Source organism: Nycticebus coucang, chromosome X (genome assembly GCF_027406575.1).
Source record: "Nycticebus coucang isolate mNycCou1 chromosome X, mNycCou1.pri, whole genome shotgun sequence".
NCBI lineage: Eukaryota > Metazoa > Chordata > Mammalia > Primates > Lorisidae > Nycticebus > Nycticebus coucang.
In genome coordinates this window covers 47,293,698-47,314,960 of record NC_069804.1, presented here as the reverse complement: position 1 = coordinate 47,314,960, position 21,263 = coordinate 47,293,698, and the positions used below count along the sequence as shown (strand labels likewise).

At 39.5% G+C, this 21,263-nt stretch overlaps 1 protein-coding gene across 1 annotated transcript in view; it reads left to right on the top strand.

Moving 5' to 3' along the window:
* EFHC2 (EF-hand domain containing 2) overlaps positions 1 to 20,779 on the top strand; it is a 268,766-nt gene extending 247,987 nt beyond the window's left edge. Inside the window, exons 14-15 of the mRNA XM_053579880.1 lie at positions 4,909 to 5,014; positions 20,678 to 20,779. Of these exons, the coding sequence (XP_053435855.1) occupies positions 4,909 to 5,014; positions 20,678 to 20,779 (208 nt within the window). The remainder of the gene's footprint in view (positions 1 to 4,908; positions 5,015 to 20,677) is intronic.
* Positions 20,780 to 21,263: the final 484 nt, after the last annotated feature.

The window sequence follows — 21,263 nt, the reverse complement described above, 5'->3', positions numbered from 1 at the left end:
TGCAATACATTATGCTTCCTTCCATCAGGACTAGAGGATATTTAGTTGAATTTTTCTGGAAAAAAAACCTCTATTCCTTACAAGGAGGAGCTTAATGTGGAGGGAGATAGATACTTAGGGATTCAGGTGCTCTTGGTTTATTCAGGGTTTAAAAAAAATTCTTGTTTTAAGTGCCACATCTTATCCCTGATTTTATTGGCCCCTGGAGTTTGCTTGCAATCACTGAGTCTTCCAGGAGTTTTGTAGGCCACATTGACTGGTCTCTAAGTGCTCTAATACCCACTACCTCCTACATCCACTACTCAGCTTCCCTTTCTCTGCTTTGCCAAGTCAGTTACCAATCCTTAGTCTGCTTTTTGTCTTGCAAAAAATTTTGAAGTCTCTTTTCCACTGTTGTTTTTTTTTTCCAGTTATCTTTGTCATTGTGGGTTATAATATATTTTTATTCTCTAATAGTCATTTTGGTGGAATTTGGGGGAAAACAAAGAGACGTATTTTCAATTGATTCATCATGTTTTACTGCAACTCTCTCCACTTCCCAAGAGCAAAGGATTCTTCCATAAAGCATTAACTAGTTTTATCCCTTTTAGTTAGTTATTTATTTTTGTATATAAGAGTCTCACTATGTCACCCTTGGTAGAGTGCTATGATGTCACAGCTCGCAGCAACCTCAAACTCTTGATCTTAAGTGATTCTCTTGCCTCAGCCTCCCAAGTAGCTGGGAATACAGGTGCCCACCACAATGCCTGGCTATTTTTTTGTTGCAGGTGTTTAGCTGTTCTGGGCCGGGTTCAAATCTGCCACGCTTGGTGTATGTGGCTGGTGCTGTAACCACTGTGCTTCGGGCATTATCCCTTTTAATTGAAAGATTCTTTGTTCTTTTATCCCTTGTGCCCATAGCAGGGATTCCACATACGTTGAGATAATTTAAGATAGAACTGAAAAGAAAAACTTGGGATTACTTTACCACATTAGCTCAACTCTTGTTTTAGGCTTGGCTCTGGGAATATGAAGTCTTTCAAACATTTTTTTCTCAAAAAATTTTTATCCATTATTTCTAAGTTGTATTCACTTTGATTTACAGCTTTTGATCCTTCCCAAATATCATTTGATTCTGAAATATCCTTCTAAATAGGTACATGGTTAGATGTTTTGAGTCTGACATATCATGAGTTGGACGAGAAGAAGGTTGGTATCAGGAAGTAATAGGTAAATATAAGAGTTAGTGTAACAATATCTAATAGTAGGACTTCCCATAGCAACTTCCATAAATTTTCCTGTAAGTTCCAGTGCCATCATCTATTCAGGTGTAGGGACTCAGATGAGAACTCTACGTAAAGACCTTTCTAAGATAGTAACTTTTGAATTGAGACTTCCAAGACAAAGGGACCAGAAGGCATAAATACTTTGCATTTCTGGGAACAATTTTAGTATGATCAGGGAACCAGGAAAAGGCCAGCATACCTGGAACATTGTGAACAGGGAGAGAGTTTTCAGGTAAGGAGATGCAATCAGAGAGGCCAACAGGGGCCAGATTAAGGTGTATTTTTTAATTCCTGACAAGGAGTTAACTTGTGTTTTAAGGGGCCTGGGAAGCCACTGAAGGCTTGCAAGCAAGGAGATTGATTGATCTGATGTATGTTTTAGAAAGATCACTCTGGTACAGGATGGTCTGCAGCAAGGTAAGAGTAGATGTAGCAATATTGAGATAGGAAGTTATTGCTATAATCCAGGTGAGAGTTGATAGTGGCTTGAAACTAGGGAGTAGTGAAAGAATTAGAGAGAAATGGATAGATTTGTAATATGCTATGGTAGCTAAACCCACAGAATTGCCTAGTGGGTTGTATATAAGAAGTGGAGTCTGACGTGATTCTAGATCTATTTTGACTGGTTCCCAAATTACTGGAATATTAGACTTCTGAAACCTCTATTATTGAATAAATGCCTCCTATAAAGGATGTAGTGGAAATTTCCTGACATTCAGGTTCTATACCATTCTTACAGAACAGATCAACTTATTTCATTGGTGATCTCGTCCAGTCTCTCAGTTTTTATGACTTTAAACACCACCTATATGGCTAATGATTCCCACATTTATATCTTCAAGTGGACCTCTTCCCTGAACTTTAGAGCCTCAGTTATTCAATTCTCATCAAAATGTGTCACATCCAAAACCAAACACATGATCTTTCTTGCTTCTCAGCCTAGAGTCTCTGCAGTCTTTCTCATCTCAGGGCACCTTCATCCCTCCAGTTGCTCAAGCAAAAGCCTTGAAGTCATTCTGTATCCTTTCTCTCTCTTTTACCGTCTTCCTCCTACATATTCTATATCAGTGGTATAGAATATCTTCCATATGCTGTGACCCTTTAATACAGTTCCTCATGTTGTGGTGACCCTCAACCATAAAATTATTTTTGTTGCTACTTCATAACTGTAATTTTGCTACTGTTATGAATCGTAATGTAAATATCTGATATGCTGGATATTTTTAGGCGACCCCTGTGAAAGGGCCGCTCGACCCCCAAAGGGGCCGCGACCCACAGGTTGAGAACCACTGCTCTATATAATCCTGCAGGAATCCTACATTCAAAATATATTCAGAATTGGCCACTCCTCACAGCCCTTTACTGTCACCAGTCCTATTAATCTTCCATGATCTTCTATCTGGATTGCTACAAGAGGCTGCTCACTTCCCTGGCTTTCCATGTTTCCCCCTTATGTTCTACTGTCAATGTATCAGTCAGAGTGGAAAATATGTTATATTCTATTATAGTTTGTTGGGGATGACCCAAAAGAAAACTGTAAACTGAATGTCTTATTGACAACAGAAGTTTATTACTCATAGTCCCGAAAGCCAGGAAATCCAAGATCAAGGTGCTGGCAGATTTGGGGACTGGTGAGGACTCACTTCCTGGTTCATAGATGGCACCATCTCTCTGCATCCTCACATGGCAGAAGGGATAAGGGTATTTTCTGGGGCCCCTTTTATAAGAGGACTAATCCCATTGATGAGAGCAGAGCCCTCATGATCCAGTCACCTTCTCCAAAGCCCTACTTTCTGAAATCATCACACTGATGGGTTTTCACCACAGGAATTTTAAAAGGACACAAAATTTCAGAATAATACATTCCAGTGGCTCTTACTATTCCTCAGAATAAAAGTTAAAGGTCCTACATAATCTTCTTCTTTGATCTTAGCTCCTACTCAGAGTATTAAGAAATGCTTTCTTCAAGGCTCCACGTTAAAGAAAATTTTCTTACAAGACATTTTTAAATTGAGTTTTAGTTCTTACACAAATAAAAGGAATAAGGATGCTGTATTTTGGCTACAAATATTTCCATAAACAGAGCATGTCCTTTAAAAGAGTTGTAAAGATGAGTGAACCACAATTCAAAGGGTAAATAACAGTAGGGGGCAGCATATAGGAGTTGTGCCCCAGAATCCTTGCCCCAAAAAAGTGAACATCAAAGAATTACAGAATTCCCTTTCCCCTCTTCTGATCACTGTTTATTCCACTCAGTTTGGATCAGTGAGTCTATGTGACTTCAACTTGTAACATTTAATTTATTGCTGTTAAGTTTTGTTAGTTTATAAATATAAGCTATTATTTTCTTAATACTTTAAGAAGAAAAGAAAAAATATATTTTGACTGATGGTGAGTATGTTTTGAGGGCAGTAACCTACCAAAGGGTGCTTGGAATAATGCCTTAGTGACTAACTTTGTTGTTTCCTTCAAAAAATGGTGTTATGTGATAGCCTCAAAATTGGCATGATGTGTCAAATTTAGGATAGGTAGCATTGCAGATGAATTTTATGTTTAGGTGATTTTAACAATTGTGTTGAAATTCTTGTATCTTAGTGGCCAAAGCTCTATTATGGTTAAGGATGAATTTGAGCCAATGTCCACCATTAGGAAGTAGTAATCAAAGAGATTCATTATGGGCAGTGCCTGTGGCTCAAGAAGTAGGGTGCCAGCCCCATATACCAGGGGTGGTGGGTTTGAGCCCAGCCCCAGCCAGAAAAAAACTGCAAAAAAAAAAGAAAAGAGAGAGAGAGAGAGATTGACTATTTTTGACCTATATTTTTATGGTGCAGGATAATCATTTGTTAATTTTCTTTTTAAAATAAAAATATTTTTTCTGATTTTAAATTTTAAACAATTCAGATGATATAGCAAAGTCTAAAGAAAAAGCAAAAATCATGATCTCGTCTCCCAGAGATAGCTGTTAATAATATTTAAGTGTGTTGTTACTAGACTTTTTTAAATGCCTTTTTATATAAATATAAACCTAAAGTGAGATCATAACTCTATGTAGTATTTTATACTCTCCCTTCAACTCAAAAATATATCAAGGACATATTTCCATGACAGCAAATATGGATCTAAATAACTTCTTTTCATGCCTTAATAATACATAATAAAGATGCCCTTTATTTTTCCTAAAAATATACTAGTAGACAAAATGAATCTGGGCTTGCCTTAATGATTTAAAAGCCATGCAATTCAAGAAATATAAAGACACTGTATTTTACTGACATATAAAATCAACCATTAAACTAAAAGAACCTTTAAATATTCTTAACAAAATATAGCAATGGCCATAATGACTGAATAAACAAATTTATTTCTGTGGCAACTACAACAAAGATTTGTTGAATGCCTACTAAGTACCTGCACTGACCTAGGTGCTGGGAATATATTCTGTTGAATGAGATGGGTAAGAGCCCTACTCTCAAAGAATTTACATCCTGGAAGGTCAGAAACAGATAATAAACCAGTAAGAAATAAGAACAACATCAGATATTGAAGTATACATGACATAAGGTTGCTATGGTGAAATTTAAGCTGACATATTGTTCCTGAATTCTGCAGTGAGCCAAGTCATATATTATAATTATGTTTTCAGATTTGAAGACAGTGAACAACAAATCAATTATGAGTCATTTTTCTCTTCTCTGAACTGGAGAGTGAATCCGTTGCCTGAATTGGAACCACAATTGTGCCTTAAAGAGGTAAAATTAACATCTATTTTAAAACCTGCTGTGGCTGCCTCCCTTTGCATTTTTTTCTTTTCTTTTTTTTTTTTTTTTATTAAACCATAGCTGTGTACATTAGTATGATCGTGGGGCACCATACACTTGGTTCATAGATTGTTTGACACATTTTCATCACATTAGTTAACATAGCTTTTGTAGCATTTTCTTAGTTATTTTGCTAAGACCTTTACCCTTTGCATTTTTAACATTCTCTATCTTTAAATTATTTTTCAATGTTAAATATTAACATTGATGCTTTTGGAAAGAGTGCTTATGTGTTTCTGGGTATTTGTGTTAAAGGCTAATTCACTTACCATGCTGAGCAAACATCTGTTCTGCAAGAGCATGACTTTTCTTATGCAGCCAATTTTTTTTTTAACCTCAGTCGCATCCAATTATATGGAAAATAGGATAATAGGTTACAGTTATAAATAGATATAAACACTGTTATCAAGGGATTCTGGTAACATCATCATAAGCCACAAGAGCAAATCTCAAATGGTCTTATGTCAAGACTCCCCAGAGTATCTACGGCTGTGTACACAGGTTTGCTGAGGGTGAAACAATAGATTCTGGGGATGGACATTTCACAGTGGAGTCAAATTTAAAATAAAAATTTTGTAGAAAAATGCCTGGTTAGCAAAATCAAACTTCATGTGATCAGATGGTGCTCTCAACATTGTGGAATTCTCTGAATTTGCTAAGATCTTTTTGGACCAATTGTCTGTAAGGAGTGGGTGGGTGGGTGGTGGTTTGTATTTTAACATGCTCCAAAAATTGATTTTCTTGGGAAAGTCCCTTGATAAAGCAAATGTCATGTGGTTGATACTCCCAGAAAGGAGGCATTTATTCCTCGGGGATCTCTACTGACTAGCTCATTCTGGCCTAAGCTGGTCCAATGCCCTTGAGGGTTCCCTCAGGCATGCAACTACTCTGGAGTGTCAAGGGCAGCCATGGAACTTCCAGATGGTTGTGGAGCAGAGATGCATTTGGAATCAAGCAGAGCTCTGATTTGGAATTCTGGCTCTGCCACTTACTTAGCTGGATGACTTTGGATCAGTTAAGTTACTTACCTCATTCTTTTATAAATTTGATCTTCAGATAAATCAGGGTTAAGTATCCATCCTCAACATATTTTCTGCTCTGAGCTGGGATCCGGAGACAAAGGTCATCATTGCCACCTTTGAAAAGACCACTTTCAATGACAGGGAAATAACTCATTATTTGGAGTGTGGCCTGATACATCCTGCCTGGATGTTGTGGGATGAGAAAGCTGCTTCTAAATCAGACTCAGGGAACAGGAAATACTGTCAGGGGAAGTGACACTTGAAATGTCAATGATGAATAGTGAGAGTTAGCAAAGAAGGAAAGTGACATGATATGGAAAAGGCATTCCCGACAGAACTCTCTGGGACATGGGACAGCATGGCACTTGTATAGAACCAGAAAGAATTGTTGTGGCTGGAGTGAAGATCCATTGGGAAATGTCAGGAAGGATGAGGCTGGAGCTACCAGCAAGGGCTAGGTTCAAATATTGTCCTGGAAGGTCTGGAGACTACTGACAAATTTGAAGGAAGGGAACTTACTTGCTTTGGCAGGATGGTGGGTGTGGTCTGAAGGGGGGATGGAGGCAGATGGGACCCACTAGGAAGCTCTTGGGATCCCATGATCCCCACAATAACAGCAAACACTTAAAGAATGTACTATGTGCCAACCATTGTACTAAGATCTCAAAATAGCTTCACTAATTTAATCCTTATAGCAGTGATATAATTTTACTATTCCCAAGTTTAGAGATGAAGAAGTTAGAGAAATAGCAATTTACTGCAAAGAATAAAAAAGAAAAACATCTTTGTAATATAATTATTATTGAAAACACTGGATTGAATTAACCCAAATCCAAGATACCATCAAAAAAACAAATCAATACTGTCATTTGCCCTAGTGATCTTTTAATTTTTATCCATGTAAATATTTGATTTTTATATATAAAAAAGAAATATGGTAGATGAAAAAAAAAAAGAAAAATGGTAAATGGTTTTTATACTCTACATTTTGTTTAATGTTCTGGTCACCTGTGTTGGCTGTCATCTATTATGACTACTTTCCAGCACCCTCTACCTTGCTCTGACCCTGTCCAGGTCAGTCCTGGGCAGCTGATCTTTGGGGACTGCATCAGTGAGTCCCTTCCTCCTCCGGCCTTCAGTTGGGTAGGCCAGTGGGATGCACCAGCAAGAGAGTAGAGAGTGGGAGGAGAGAGGAATCCTCTCCCTCTCTGCTAGTCATGGTAGATTGACTGCCTCCTTCTGCCAAGGTCCTAGGGTCCACAGGACTATCTGGAGGCTCTCTCCATATAGCTGCCAACTCCAGGCTCTAGTGACCACCCTCAACTGTCCTTTCAGACCCGGGTGGTGGTAATAACTCCCTGTTTTTTACAATCCCTGGGGACTGGAGGATCCCCAATGCTTCTTCTAAATACTACCCACAACTTTTCAATTAGTCACTTTATTAAACTCTTCTTGACTTAGTTTATCTATGGCCTCTGTTTCCTACAGGACCCTGAATAATACATAGTACATACTTAATCCTGCTACTTAGCAGCAGCCTGTGCTTTTCTTTTCCTTACTTTCTAATTCTGTTTCCTCTTTTATTCCACCCAATCCATCACCTCTGCATTGGGGGTTTCATCATGAATTTGTACAAAAATATCATACCACATGCATTTATCTGCAGTGTGCTTTTTTCACTTAATCATGGGAAATTCCTCTAATTTAATATGTATAGACCTAAGCCATTCTTTAATAGCTACAGTGTGGATATACAATAATCTATTGATCTGTTTCTCTATTGATAGGCATTCAGGTTGGTTTTTTATTTTTTACCTCTGAAAACGTAGTATCTTATTACTTTAGTTTTTACTTTCCTGATGACTATTGAGTTTGAATGAAATTAAATCATCTTTTTGTACTAACAGTTTAAGAAAGAAACTTTTTATATAACAACCCAGCATGTGTGTATATAATGGAACAAAAGTTTCATGAAATAATACTTTTCCAGCTACATATGGTGTAATGCAGTATGACCTATTCTATTTTCTTCCTTTTTTTCTCTTTTCTCTCCCCCCTTCCTCACCTTTTCTTTTCTTTTCTTTTTCTTTTTTCCTTTATTTTCCATTCCTTTTCCTTCTCCTTTCCTCTCCTTTTGGATGTTGTTAATGACCCATCAAATTGATTTCATGACCCACAAAAGGATCACCACCCACACTGGAAGGGGAATCTCAGCATGGGAAAGGTAAAGACTCTTTAGTCACCCAACCCCCATTTCATCACCTATCAACTCCATCAACTGGGACAGGTACTGAACCCTGAACTTCAGGTGCTTTTAAGAGGCAGTATATAACAAAAGGTCTCTTATCACAGGGACCTGAATTCAAATCCATAGCTCTGTGATCAACTAACTGGGTGACTTTTTACAAGTAACTTAGCCTTTCAGGTTTCCCCATCTCAAAAGAGGAAATAAGAATAGTTCTCTCATTAGGGTTGTTGTGAGGATTCAGTGAGGCACTTGTCACAATACCTGCCCTACAGTAAGGGCTTAAATATTAGCTGCTGCTATTGTTTGTAAAATGAAGATCCCTTACTTTCTCAAGTCAGTGGGCTGGGCCCTAAGAAGTCCCTTCCAAGGCTAAGATGGGTGATTCTATCCTTAATGGTAAGAGTTTGAACAATTATAGACCAGGACTGGTTCTATAGCAGCAGGTTCTTCCAGTTGTTATTCATTTATGGTGAAAACTTTACTCATGGAGTCTCATCCATTCTGCTGACCAAGCCTAGAAATGACTCAATCTGCAGGGGACAATTTCAGCAAATTAAAAAGAAAAGGAAATAGGTATAAAATGGTACCTGATCAATTTAACCAACAATGAGTACTAGATTGCGAAAAGTCTGCCACACTCTGGTACTGCTAAGCTTGCCATTGTTTCATAAAGAGGATATAAAATAGCTTACAAATGTTACCAGTGAGTCTATAATCTTATGTGAAAATATTTAGTGAGAATGGTTTGAGCACAGTGTTGGCTGGTTCATACTGGGCTTTATCAACTAGGAACCTGGCAGTGTGGCACAGCCTCCTCCCCAACCCCTTCCTCAGTTATTATTCTGCCTATGGCAGGGACCTGATAAGAGAGCGGTTATGCTAGAAAAGGCCATGGTGGAGTCAAACAAGATGTGTAGGTCCCTGGGGCCCAATTGCACAGAAAAAACCTCTCACAGCTTTGGGGATTGCCAGAATTTTCAGAGTCTGCCATAGCCAAAGTCACATGTGAGGTTTCTGGGATGGATAGACACATCAAGTTGTGAAAGTACTGTAGCCCTGAGTGTGAAGTGATGAGATTAAAAGTCTTTTGAGAAGCATGGCCCATGTGGAGGCCCAGGTTGGGAAGCTATACACTTCCTCCAGTATGTGAGCTGAGCAGGCTGGCTGAAGTTCCAGAAATGCCATGAACAATTCTATAAGTTACCAGCATCAGCCACTACTTGGAACCTGGATGTCTTTACTTCTAGGCTGAATGTTGTCCTCAGTAGGACCTCTTCCCTGGACTGGGGATCTTACTGAGACATGAAAATGGACTTCTTTGCTGATAAAAGCTGATTAGGCCTCAGTACTATATTCAACTCCAATTCTGTATGCATCAGTGTTAATGGATAGGACGGATATTATGGTTAGAAATTTGGAATACCTTCCTACTCTAGCCTGATTAATTTCAGTGCATGGGGTGGGAAGAGAGATACCAAAGACCAGGAACAGGACCATGGGCTTTAGCCAAACAGAGGCTGAGTGGGGGTGGGGTGTAGTTTAGTATACAAGCCTTGAGATTGGAAATAGGAGGCATCAGAGAGTTCCAACTGCCATCCCACCAAAATAGTGATGAGGAATCTAGAAGGTAGCCCCATTTAACAATCAGAGGGAGCCAGTCAACAGGCCCAAACCAATCTTTCAGTTCTGCCAAAAGGACAGAGCAGGCTGAGTCCCCACACCAGTGAAGTTACAGCAGGAAATACACAACATGCTCAAAGAGGTCTTGGAGATGGACTTGATAGAAGGACTATTGACAGAGGAGTGGGTAGAGTAAAGAGAACCAAGCAGGGGAGCGGAGCACTCAGATACCAGTAGGAGTCGAAAGCCTTGACTGTTCCTAGGCCTGGAGGAGCAGGGAGGAGCGGGTGTTACTGGAGCCCAACAGAAGAGCTAGAACTGTAGCAGCAGGTAGAAAGTGTAGCCAGCCCACACCAGGACCCAGCAGAGAGGAAGCAGAGGAGGAGTAAAATTCATACTCTGACCTCTCCCTTCTGTTATCCCATCTCCCAGTGCTTCTTCCCATTAGCTGAACCCACCCAGAAGCCAGAGAGCAAGAGAGCTGCAATCCACAGAGATCAGGGCAGAAAGCAGGATGAAAGGGGCAAAGATTTTGATTTTGGATTTTGAGGGAGACTCACCCAACATGGTCTGTTATCCAAATAAAGCCTTGAGCTCAGATGGACAAACCTGACAGCCAGGATATAAAGCCAGATTCAGACTAACAGATTCAGGGACTTGGTCTGCTAGATGTCAGGACCAGTACCTCAGACTCAGATGTGTCTCCCCTATGTGTGGTAGTCAGGTGGACTTCAGCTAATAAGAGTAGAATCCAACACCAAAAAAAGAAAACTTAAAGAGGACTAGCTCATCTAGCTTTGATTAGTCCTGCTGCCCTTTGGTGAGCAGTTTTTCCTACATGGACCGATGTAAGCTGTCACCCATCATGACTGTTAACTATAGCTTATAAACAATGACCTGTAGCCTGGATTCTCAGGGGGGGTCCCTTAGTCATTCCTCTTCCTGGCTGCTCAGCAGCCTATGGCAAGCCTCGGGGCTGTAATTTAACTCTCACTCCATGATGTGACTATGCAACTCTCTCTGGTCTCAACATGTTGCCTTAGTGCTGTCATGGCCCAGAGACCCCATTTCCATTCTGTTGTGCTTGCTCACAGGTGGTAGCTGTAAAACTGGCAGAATAGGTCCCACTGTTTGGAACCTGTCTGGCTAATCTCAGAAGTCATATTTTAAAAAATAACACTAAATCAGTTCTCATATAAACTTTATAACTTTTACTGTGTGACTGGTGTCTTATCTTTTGACATTTCTGAGAAAAATTGGAATGTTGCTTTGTTTTATGAGCACTATAACTACAGAAGCATTAGCAATCAGCTCTAGAACTCTCTCACAACAGGATAACATAGGGCCTTGGCAGTGGAAAGTAGAGGGCAGTTGGGTACACTTTTGGATACATCTTTGGATGGTCCACTTGTTGAGGATCTCCTTTGGTATCTAGAGCATGGAATACACCCTATGACATTTTATTGTCTCAACAAACTGCATAGGTATCATGCCCAATTTGTAGATAAGAAGCTGAAACTCAGAAGCATTCTTAAAGATAAGGATTATGTAGTCAAGGGCTAGTGCTAATTTTTCAAGTAAGTAAAGTTATTTCTAATATAGTTGAAATAAAAGGTTATTAACCATTCTCAATAGATTTAAAAAACTAATGAACATGTACCAATTACCTAACACAGAGCAGTAGCCTAGTAGAAAATGATACTTCTGGAATCCACTTTGAGCTAATGCGTTGGATGGAATCTCCTTGAATTGTACATGTAAGCCTACCACTCAATCTCAAAAAAAATCCATGTCTCCTTGAAAACTTTACTTGCTTTGGAATGCAGTTCAAAGGAAAGGTTTTATGTTTAGAAGCCACACCTGTCTTATAGCTACAAGTCACACACAGATGACCACTGCATTTAAGTTTTGTCTAGGACAAGGGAAAGCAATTGTGAAATATTGGCATTGCAGTAAAGACATAAATGGATAGAAACATAAACAAACCTCTTGACTTTATATATGCGCTTGATTATTTCAAGAAGTATTTGCACAATCCTCTTTTCAAAATTTATTTCAATTAGATTGGCTTAAATTTAATTAGGTTTATGATTTTTGTCTAACTAATTTTATTATTTCTAAGGTCATGTCAACCTTATTTAGAAGGAAGAAAATTTAAGGAAACCACAATTTTGATACTGTACATGCTACTGGCCTTTTCAACAAATTCATGGATATTTCCCATAGAAACATCCTTTTCCAAGTGAGTGGAGGGAAATAACATGGTGAAATCACTAACATGACTCTATCTCTGCCTTGCATTTGAGAGGAATAAACATAACCTTGTTTCAGTGAAGAATGGAGTTTAATTGGCTCCTGATCTTTTCCCCTCATGCATCTGGTGGCCAGTACTACAGTAGAAAATTTTGAACTAGAAGGAGACATAATCCAATTAAATTTCCTTTTGAAAATGTCAAAGCAAATAAATCTAGGGCCATTAGCTCATACACAGCTTTGCTATTCTCACTGGACAGCTGCTGTTTACTAGGTTTTCATCCAGTGCCACCTTCTTTTCCCATTGTAAGGGTGTGTGATTTTACAGATCGGCAGCTACATTTTTTTTTTTTTTTTTACCATTGATGAACAAGTAATTTATTGCCAACTAATCTGACATCTTAAGTGCCTCTAGTGACAGCCAGCTTGGAAGATGTCATAGGGCTCTCTTGGAGACAGTAATTTCCAGGCACTTTTGAATCATGTTTTTGTATCATTGAACTTCACTCTGCATTTCATAGTTCTTCCTTCTTCCAGAAAACTCTATGTGGCATGTATTGTTTATGCTGCAGATTATATTCTGTTCTGAGATTTGGGCTCTGTCTCTTGAATTGTCTGGAAGTCATATTGGAGACTCCAGATCAATCCACAGTTTGTCAGGAAGTTGCTTTGTTCCAAGCTGTGCTGTGGCTTTCTTAGACATGGTCTTAATTTTGATAAATATAAAATTGCATAGTGTCTATGTCTGACTTCCTCTAAAAGCAGATTTGAAGACAAGGGTTTAATTGTAAATAGTTTTTTGCATGGTAGTGAAAAGAACTAGGGGAGTTAGAGAAGGGAAGGAGCTACCGAAGGGTATATTATCAAACCAGTTACAAAAGTGAACAATTGAAGCTTAGCCGCTGGGAAATGCCGGGACCCAGGGACAAATTTATACCTCAGAGTTACCCTACACAAGGTGCAAGGGAGCTGTAATAGTCGTTCATCAACTCCCATCAGTCATTGTTTGAGGGCTGCTGGAGTAGAGGAAAGGAAATAATTCCTTGGAACTTGTGGCTTGGCACAGGGGCGGCCAATGTAGACTTCAGAGTCCCAAGAGAAGCCCAAGGGCAAAGGAACACAAGTGCTGATGGTTGGGAAGGTAGACTGGTGTGCACCAGAGTGGAAGAGGTGAGGGAGTAGAAAGGGGTGCTTATAGAGACTGCTATTTGTAGACAGTTCCAAATTTGCATTTCTAGAGGCCTGATTTACAGAGATACATGTAGGCTCATTGTCTTCTGGAATGGGGAGGATCAACTTTGGTGGCTAAACTCTCTTGTAAAAATACCATGCAGTTACTTGCACTTAGAACTCATGTACACTGCTGGGAAAACCTTTGCAGCGGTGACCTGGAGCTTTCTTTGCATTTTATAATATAGGACTAATAAAAATTCAGTGAAATAGAACATTTTAACTCACTGCCCAGATTTTCATAAAGATTGCATAATGTTTGGAATGCTTGCAGATTTATTAGAAAGTACAATTAGGCAACGGTGGTGTGGGGATTTCTTACATTACCCAAAACTTTTCATTTTACAAAGGGGCTGATCATGTGGTTCCCCTAGGTGATCCAATTATAGACAAAATGAAGACGGTGCCTTTCTTTCTACCTTATCAACTCCTCTCTCACCCAGTACCCTGAGTCTCCTCTGCTTCTTACCCACCTTTGGATCTCGAATTTGCTAGGGTGAGTGAAAATCTCCCTAAAATTAGTGATTGGCCATAGATGGATCCTGGGTTCCTCAAACACTACAAATATGCCTGTGACATTAATGAAGAATTTGGATAGAAAAAGTCACTTCCATCTGGAACCTAGGAGACAGTAACAAAAGTAAAAATTATCAAGGAAAGTAGTATTGATTCTAGAGAAAGAGAACAGTTGGGCTAGAGTAGTCAGGAAAGCTTTGTGGGAGTCGGGGTGTTTAAAGTGGTCAGAATTTAAATAAATGGATTACTGTTACCTTTTCATATTATAATATCCTTCATTTAAAATCAAATGGGGATTTACTTGAGTTTCATTTTGCCCAAGTCTTGGTTATTGCTAATAAATTTGATTTGCATTTCCAAATTCTTGATTTGTCATGATTCCAGTATAAGTTCTTTTTCTTTTTTATTACTGGCATTTATATCACCGTTCCTTGCTCAAAAAAAAAAAAACATAAACAAAAACAAAAGCACCTTTGCTGCCTAATAAGCTGGAGGCAGCAAATAAGCTTGAGGCAGGCTCTTCTAGTACTGACCTTTTTCATGAGAGAATGTATTCCCTGAATAATTCCATCATAGTTCTATCAATTGCGTAATACATTTTATTCTTTCTGTATTAAAACTTTTCTTTTAAAAATCTATCAGGGAATAGTGATTTTGGATGCATATATTTGTACTATTCCTCTTCAACAAGATCAAATTGATAAATATCACTTAAGGGAAAAAATTGCAATAAAGTTTGTAATGAAATTTTTGAGAACACATTGAATAGTGGAGTTGAATGATTATTGATCACAGATTGATTATAATATGTTGTTTAATATGTATATAATGATTTGTTATTTTTGGTACCAGGAAGGCCATTTTACTAAGATCTATAGGTATGAGTTGCACAAAACACCCCTTATGAGTTGGTTTAGGCATTATTCATCTGAATGGTCATTTCCTTCTTTCCACTGCTGGTTGGTGGTTTGGACTCAACCTCTGACAGCATTTTTTTTATTAAATCATAGCTGTGTACATTAATGTAATCATGGGCACCATGCACTTGTTTTATATACAATTTGAAATATTTTCATCAAACTAGTTAACATAGCCTTCCTAGCGTTTTCTTAGTTATTGTGTTAAGACATTTATATTCTACATTTAGTAAGTTTCACATGTACCCTTATAAGATGCACTGTAGGTGTGGTCTCACTAATTACCCTCCCTCCACCTATTTTCTCCCCTTTCCTCCCCTCCTTCCCTTTCACCTTTCCCCATATTCTTAGGTCATAATTGGGTTATAGCTTTCATATGAAAGCTATAAATTAGTTCTATAGTAGGGCTGAGTACATTGGATACTTTTTCTTCCATTTTTGAGATACTTTGCTAAGAAGAATATGTTCTCCATCCATGTAAACATGAAAAAGGTAAAGTCTCCATCTTTCTTTAAGGCTGCATAATATTTCATGGTGTACGTATACCACAATTTATTATTGCATTCATGGGTCTCTGACAGCATTCTTAAGAAAGAAGAGCAGTGTGACTTTAAGAACCACATTATCTTCTATTTAACTTTTCATGTTGAAAATGATAGGACCAAATATGGCTATGTAGGATTAGAGCCAGATGCTTTGGGATTGGCCTACTCTGCTGATTGGCTTTGGAGGGTAGACCCACAGATAAGCATAGCTCTGGCTTTCCACTGCTGGGTTGACAGTGAAGGCTCCGACACTGACTGGTGGTTTGATTTAGACAGTCTACTTAACCCTTCTGTGCCTCAGTTTCCTTTTCTGTACATAGGTTATCATAATAACACTTACCTCTTAAGGGTTTTCTGTGATGACTAAATAACTTAATATAGAAAAAACACTTAGAAGAGTGCCTGTCATATAGGAAATATCCAATAAATTTATTATTATTGTTACTACTCCTACTAGGTAATTATAGGGTTCCTATAACCCTGCAAAAATCTGTAACCAACTTATCATCATCATAACTCATCTCTTAAAATCTTTAATTAAAGAGGCTGGTACTTGTTTCTCTTCTGATTCGATGATGATGTTATCAGTTGGATTCTGGTGTAACACTAGCAAAGATCTAGAACCTCTTATATAAAACAGTTAACCTGACAATAGAAGTGTAAGCAACCACAGTTATGGACTTTTCTCTATTGTTGATATTAATATTACTCAACAATTACAGCATGTGCAGGAGGCTTGTGGGTGCACATATACTCACATATTCCTATACACACACACATACACACATATATAAAGTGGCTTATTTTGAAGAGCATACTGTGAGTGATCCAGTGCTCTTCTCATTATTTATCTATGAAACAGTTATCAAGCAGCCAGTATAGCCACCAGTTTGGAGTTTTAAAATTGAGTTCTTAATAAAGTATAAGAAGAGCTATCCCTACAATAATGCTGTGTAACAAACAACTCCTAAAATTTCAATGGTTCACAGCAAAACAGATTTATTTTTCTTGTCTATGAGCTTGTAGGTCAGTTGAGCTTGGCTGGATTCAGCTGGGCTTGGCTCCATGCTACAAGTTGAGCCTGCTCTGTTCTACTTCAGCCACTCTCATCATGGGCCACATTCTTTTCATGGTGATGACAGAGGCACAGAAGTCCAACCAAAGTGATGCCGGCACTTTAGAGCCCCTGATGATACATCTGATAAGATTATATAGGCCAAAGTCAGTAATGTGGCCAACCTCATATCAAAGGGACAGGTAAATATATTCCTGCTTTGTGAGAGGTTCTACAAAGTCCATGAAAAAGAGTGAGGGGGCTCGGCGCCTGTAGCTCAGCGACTAGGGTGCCAGTCATATACACTGGAGCTGATGGGTTCAAACCCAGCCTGGGCCTGCCAAACAATGACAACAACAAAAACAAAAAAAGGGTGTGGGCACATAATTCTAATACAGGGAGGGAGTGAATAATCAAGAACAGAAATCTAATCTTTAACAGAGTCTTTATGATCCTGAAATCAATGATAGAAATGTCCACTTTAAAAAAATAAATTACAGACCCAGAAGCAGTGTCTGCTCGACCGGCCAGCTCACACACTTATGCTGTTTTATGGAATGCAGCACCCCCTTGCACTGCTGCAGCCCTAGCTCACATACCTTTCACCCACAAGCTTTGCAGGAATCTCTTCCTCGGGCTTGCCTCACCTGTCCTCAGTGCTGCGGACTGTATGAGGTACCGTCTGTTTGGCGAGAAGCCCAGACAGCACTTCATCTTTGAGATTCCACTTCCTTCCTGGGGGGTTTCCCCCGCCTGTTGCCTGGGTTCCAGTTTAGCCTTACTGATGAATTGATCTATCTGGCATGTCCCTCCTCTCAAATGTCACATCTCCTATGAAGCCTCACCCTAAGACCCTAATTCTAAGACTTCTGAAGACAAAACCTGGATGGTCTGCAGTGGTTCTCAATCTGTGGGTCACAACCCCTTTGTAACAATGAAAGTACATCGTGGCATTAGGAAGGTTGAGAACCACTGGAGAAGCTCCCGCCCAGAAGGAGAGTTAAAGGACAGAAATTTTGCAAGTAACCTGGTGGATTAGAGCTGTACCAAGAGAAAAGGTTGAAGAAAGCACATCAACTCTGCTGAGCTGCAACCCCAAGGATATAAACAAAAGGCACAAAATCCATCACCAAGCGGACGGGAGTCCCCTCCCCCATGAGAACAGCTCGGAGTGCCCCACAAACAAACGAGAAGAGTTCAAAGGTCCTCCCACTACACTCCATGGGAGAAACCCTCTAAAAACTGGACCTACCTCCCCTACTAGGGTGCCATGGCATTCTCCTGCCAGGCATAAAACTGTATAAAACTGCATATATTCTCTACCTGCAATTCTGAGGTCCCAGCACTCCCTTCCACTCTCACTCTGAGGTTTTTGGAAGTGTGTCCCCCAGGAGTCCAGATTCTTGGGTGATTTCTCGAAGGGTGTGGACAGGGCCTAGAATGCAGCTGGTCAGTGCTGATTCTGTGGCACAGGAGTTAGGAGAGGACAGTTGGCTGAGAGGGAACCACATGGGAGAGGCGGTGCCCCAAGGCCCAGAGCAGCAGCCATTTTTGCAACAATAGGGTTCACTCCAGATATTCCGAAGCCACACCCCCTGTCTCACTGGGCAACCAGAGGAGGCCGGGCATCTTCTCAGGTGGCAACCACCGCAGAACAGATCTCTGACGGAAAAGCAGGACCTGTGAGTAAAGGGTTTACCTGAGGCGGTACCGGCCTGGGTGGAGTGTGGGACTAGAAACGCATGCGCCAAGCCAGGAAGTTCCCAGGGTGGGGCTGACCCACAGGACGGCTTTACTGAGCTTAAGATGCACCCGGCCCTCATGGGATCATCAGCCTGTAGACAAAGGAAGGCAGGAGGCTAGAACTGACAGCTAACTGAATACAAACCTACAGAAGCAAAGACAGGTCCTGAGGTGCAGGCTCTGGGAACTCAAAACAGCTTTTGTTCTGCAGGGGAATTTAGCAGGGACAGAAACAAATTCCCGCAAAGTTGTTCTGTTCTGTTCTGTCAGTAACATCAATCAGGGGCAGGGCTGGAACTGAGTGAACACACCCCCCCCAGCCTCCATCAAGCACCCGAGGTTGTCAGGCCTCACCTCCCCCTGCTGGATAGAGGCAGAGAGCAGTGACCTGGCTGAGGAGATGTAGATTTCCTTGTGATTCAGGCACGTGCAAACACCTGGAGTATCTGTTCACTGGAGGCAACTGGGTCACAGCCCTGAGGGGCTATCAGTGACTGGGTGTGACAGAGGTGCAAGGTGGGGAAGGAGGCATCTATCTTCCCAGACTAATCTATTTGCTGGGTGTGTCCTCCTGACTTCAAGGAACACCTGAGCAAGTCATATCTGAGTTGTCACCAGACCCATACGATCCAGTTGCCAGAGACCTTTTAAACGCTCCCACCTGAGACAGGTGCTGACTGAGACAATTGATTTGGACCTTTTGAACTGAGCCATTTGCCCAAGGACTATTCAAGTGGTGCCCTGGGTGTGTGGTTGTAGGAAAGTTTGATTTTCCTTTTCCAATTATTGCCTATGGCGGGCGGGGTGACTTAACTGCTGGCATTTCTCCACAGCTGAGACTTCAACCCAGAGTAACGGTTTCACTAGGGTTGGACAGAGACCAGCTGAAAACAAGACAGAACCACTTAGCCCCACCAAACCAAACAGGTCCCCAGTTTCTCTGGCCACTAGGTATATACCCAGAAGACCAAAAATCACATTATAACAAAGATATTTGTACCAGAATTTTTATTGCAGCCCAATTCATAATTTCTAAGTCATGGAAAAAGCCCAAGTGTCCATCGATCCACGAATGGTTAATAAATTGTGGTATATGTACACCATGGAATATTATGCAGCCTTACAGAAAGATGGAGACTTTACCTCTTTTGTGTTTACATGGATGGAGCTGGAACATATTCTTCTTAGTAAAGTATCTCAAGAATGGAAGAAAAGGTATCCAATGTACTCAACCCTACTATGAAACTAATATATGGCTTTCATATGAAAGCTATAACCCAGTTATAACCTAAGAATATGGGGAAGGGGGAGAGGGATGGTAGTGAGGGGGGAGGGATGTGCAGAGGGAAGGTGATTGATGGGATTACACCTATGGTACATCTTACAAGGGTACATGTGAAATTTAGTAAATGTAGAATATAAATGTCTTAACGCAATAACTAAGAAAATGCCAGGAAGGCTATGTTAACCAGTGTGATGAAAATGTGTCAAACTGTTTATAAAACCAGTGTATGGTGCCCCATGATCGCTTTAATGTACACAGCTATGATTTAGTAATAAAAAATAAATAAATAAATAGTGGTATATATACACCATGGAATATTATGCAGCCTTAAAGGAAGATGGAGACTTTACCTCTTTCATGTTTACATGGATGGAGCTGGAACACATTCTTCTTAGTAAAGTATCTCAAGAATGCAAGAAAAAGTATCCAATGTACTCAGCCCTACTATCAAACTAATTTATGGCTTTCACATGAAAGCTATAACCCAGTTATAACCTAAGAATAGAGGGAAGGGGGTGAGGGAGTAGGGGGAGGGGGGCGGATGGGTGGAAGGAAGGTGAGTGGTGGGATTACACCTGCGGGTGGGATTACATCTTACAAGGGTACATGTGAAACTTAGTAAATGTAGAGTATAAATGTCTTAACACAATAACTAAGAAAATGCCAGGAAGGTTATGTTAACAAGTGTGATGAAAATGTGTCAGATGGTCTATAAAACTAGTCTATGGTGCCCCATGATCGCATTAATGTACACAGCTAGTACACAGCTAATAATAAATAAATTATTATTTATTTTAATAATTAAAAAAATAAAAAGTTTTCTAGTGCATTACGCACACAAAAAAAAATAAATAAATTACGGTAGAACTTCCAGAGTTGACTACTACTGTAGAACCTCCATTGTTGACTACCTCCTTAAGTTGACCTAATTTTCGTAGACCAGATGTGCACCACATGTGTGTATCAGAACAGCAGGCCTACGTTCTCATGCAGACCACCCACGTGTATTGACTGGTTTGTTACAGTCCATTGGGTGGTCAACTTACAGAGGTATTACTGTATTTACTGAAAGCTTATATAAAGACAAGGAATAATTTGAATTTTCCAAACTGCAATTTGAAATGTGGTTCTTGTTATATTCATCTTTTTTCTTTTTTCTAGAGATGTGAAGATGTTTGGCTTGGGATGCCATCACCTATTCCTGTGAAATACATCGACTACATGACCCTTTTGAAAGACACATTTGGCTTAGAGGATGAATAACCATGCTGGGTTTTGTCAGTTCCCTTTGATTTACTGTTTTAATTTTGCCAAGTTTGTTTTAGTTGATATAATTTCATTAAAAAAAAAAAGAAACAAGGTTTATATGGAATAGAAATCCATAAACCACAATTAATCTTCTTTTGTCATGTTTGTTTTTCAGAATATCATATTACATTGCTGATGTACCATCGCTATTAAAAATTCTGTTTAAAATGTTGAATATTTACGATTTATTAATATCAAATAATCCTATAATAATTTTCCATCCAACATAGTTTGATTAATTACATTATGAACAGAAAATGACTTTTGATGGCTACGCATGACAGTATAAAATCAAATTATATCAGAGCAATAAGTTGTGATTCTATTAAACATTTTTTGAAATCTTTTTGACACGTTTATTACTTATGTAATTAAGTTTTGTAGCAATCCACCTTATCAAAATAATTCCTAAATCTCTCTAAACTGTTTATTTTCTGAA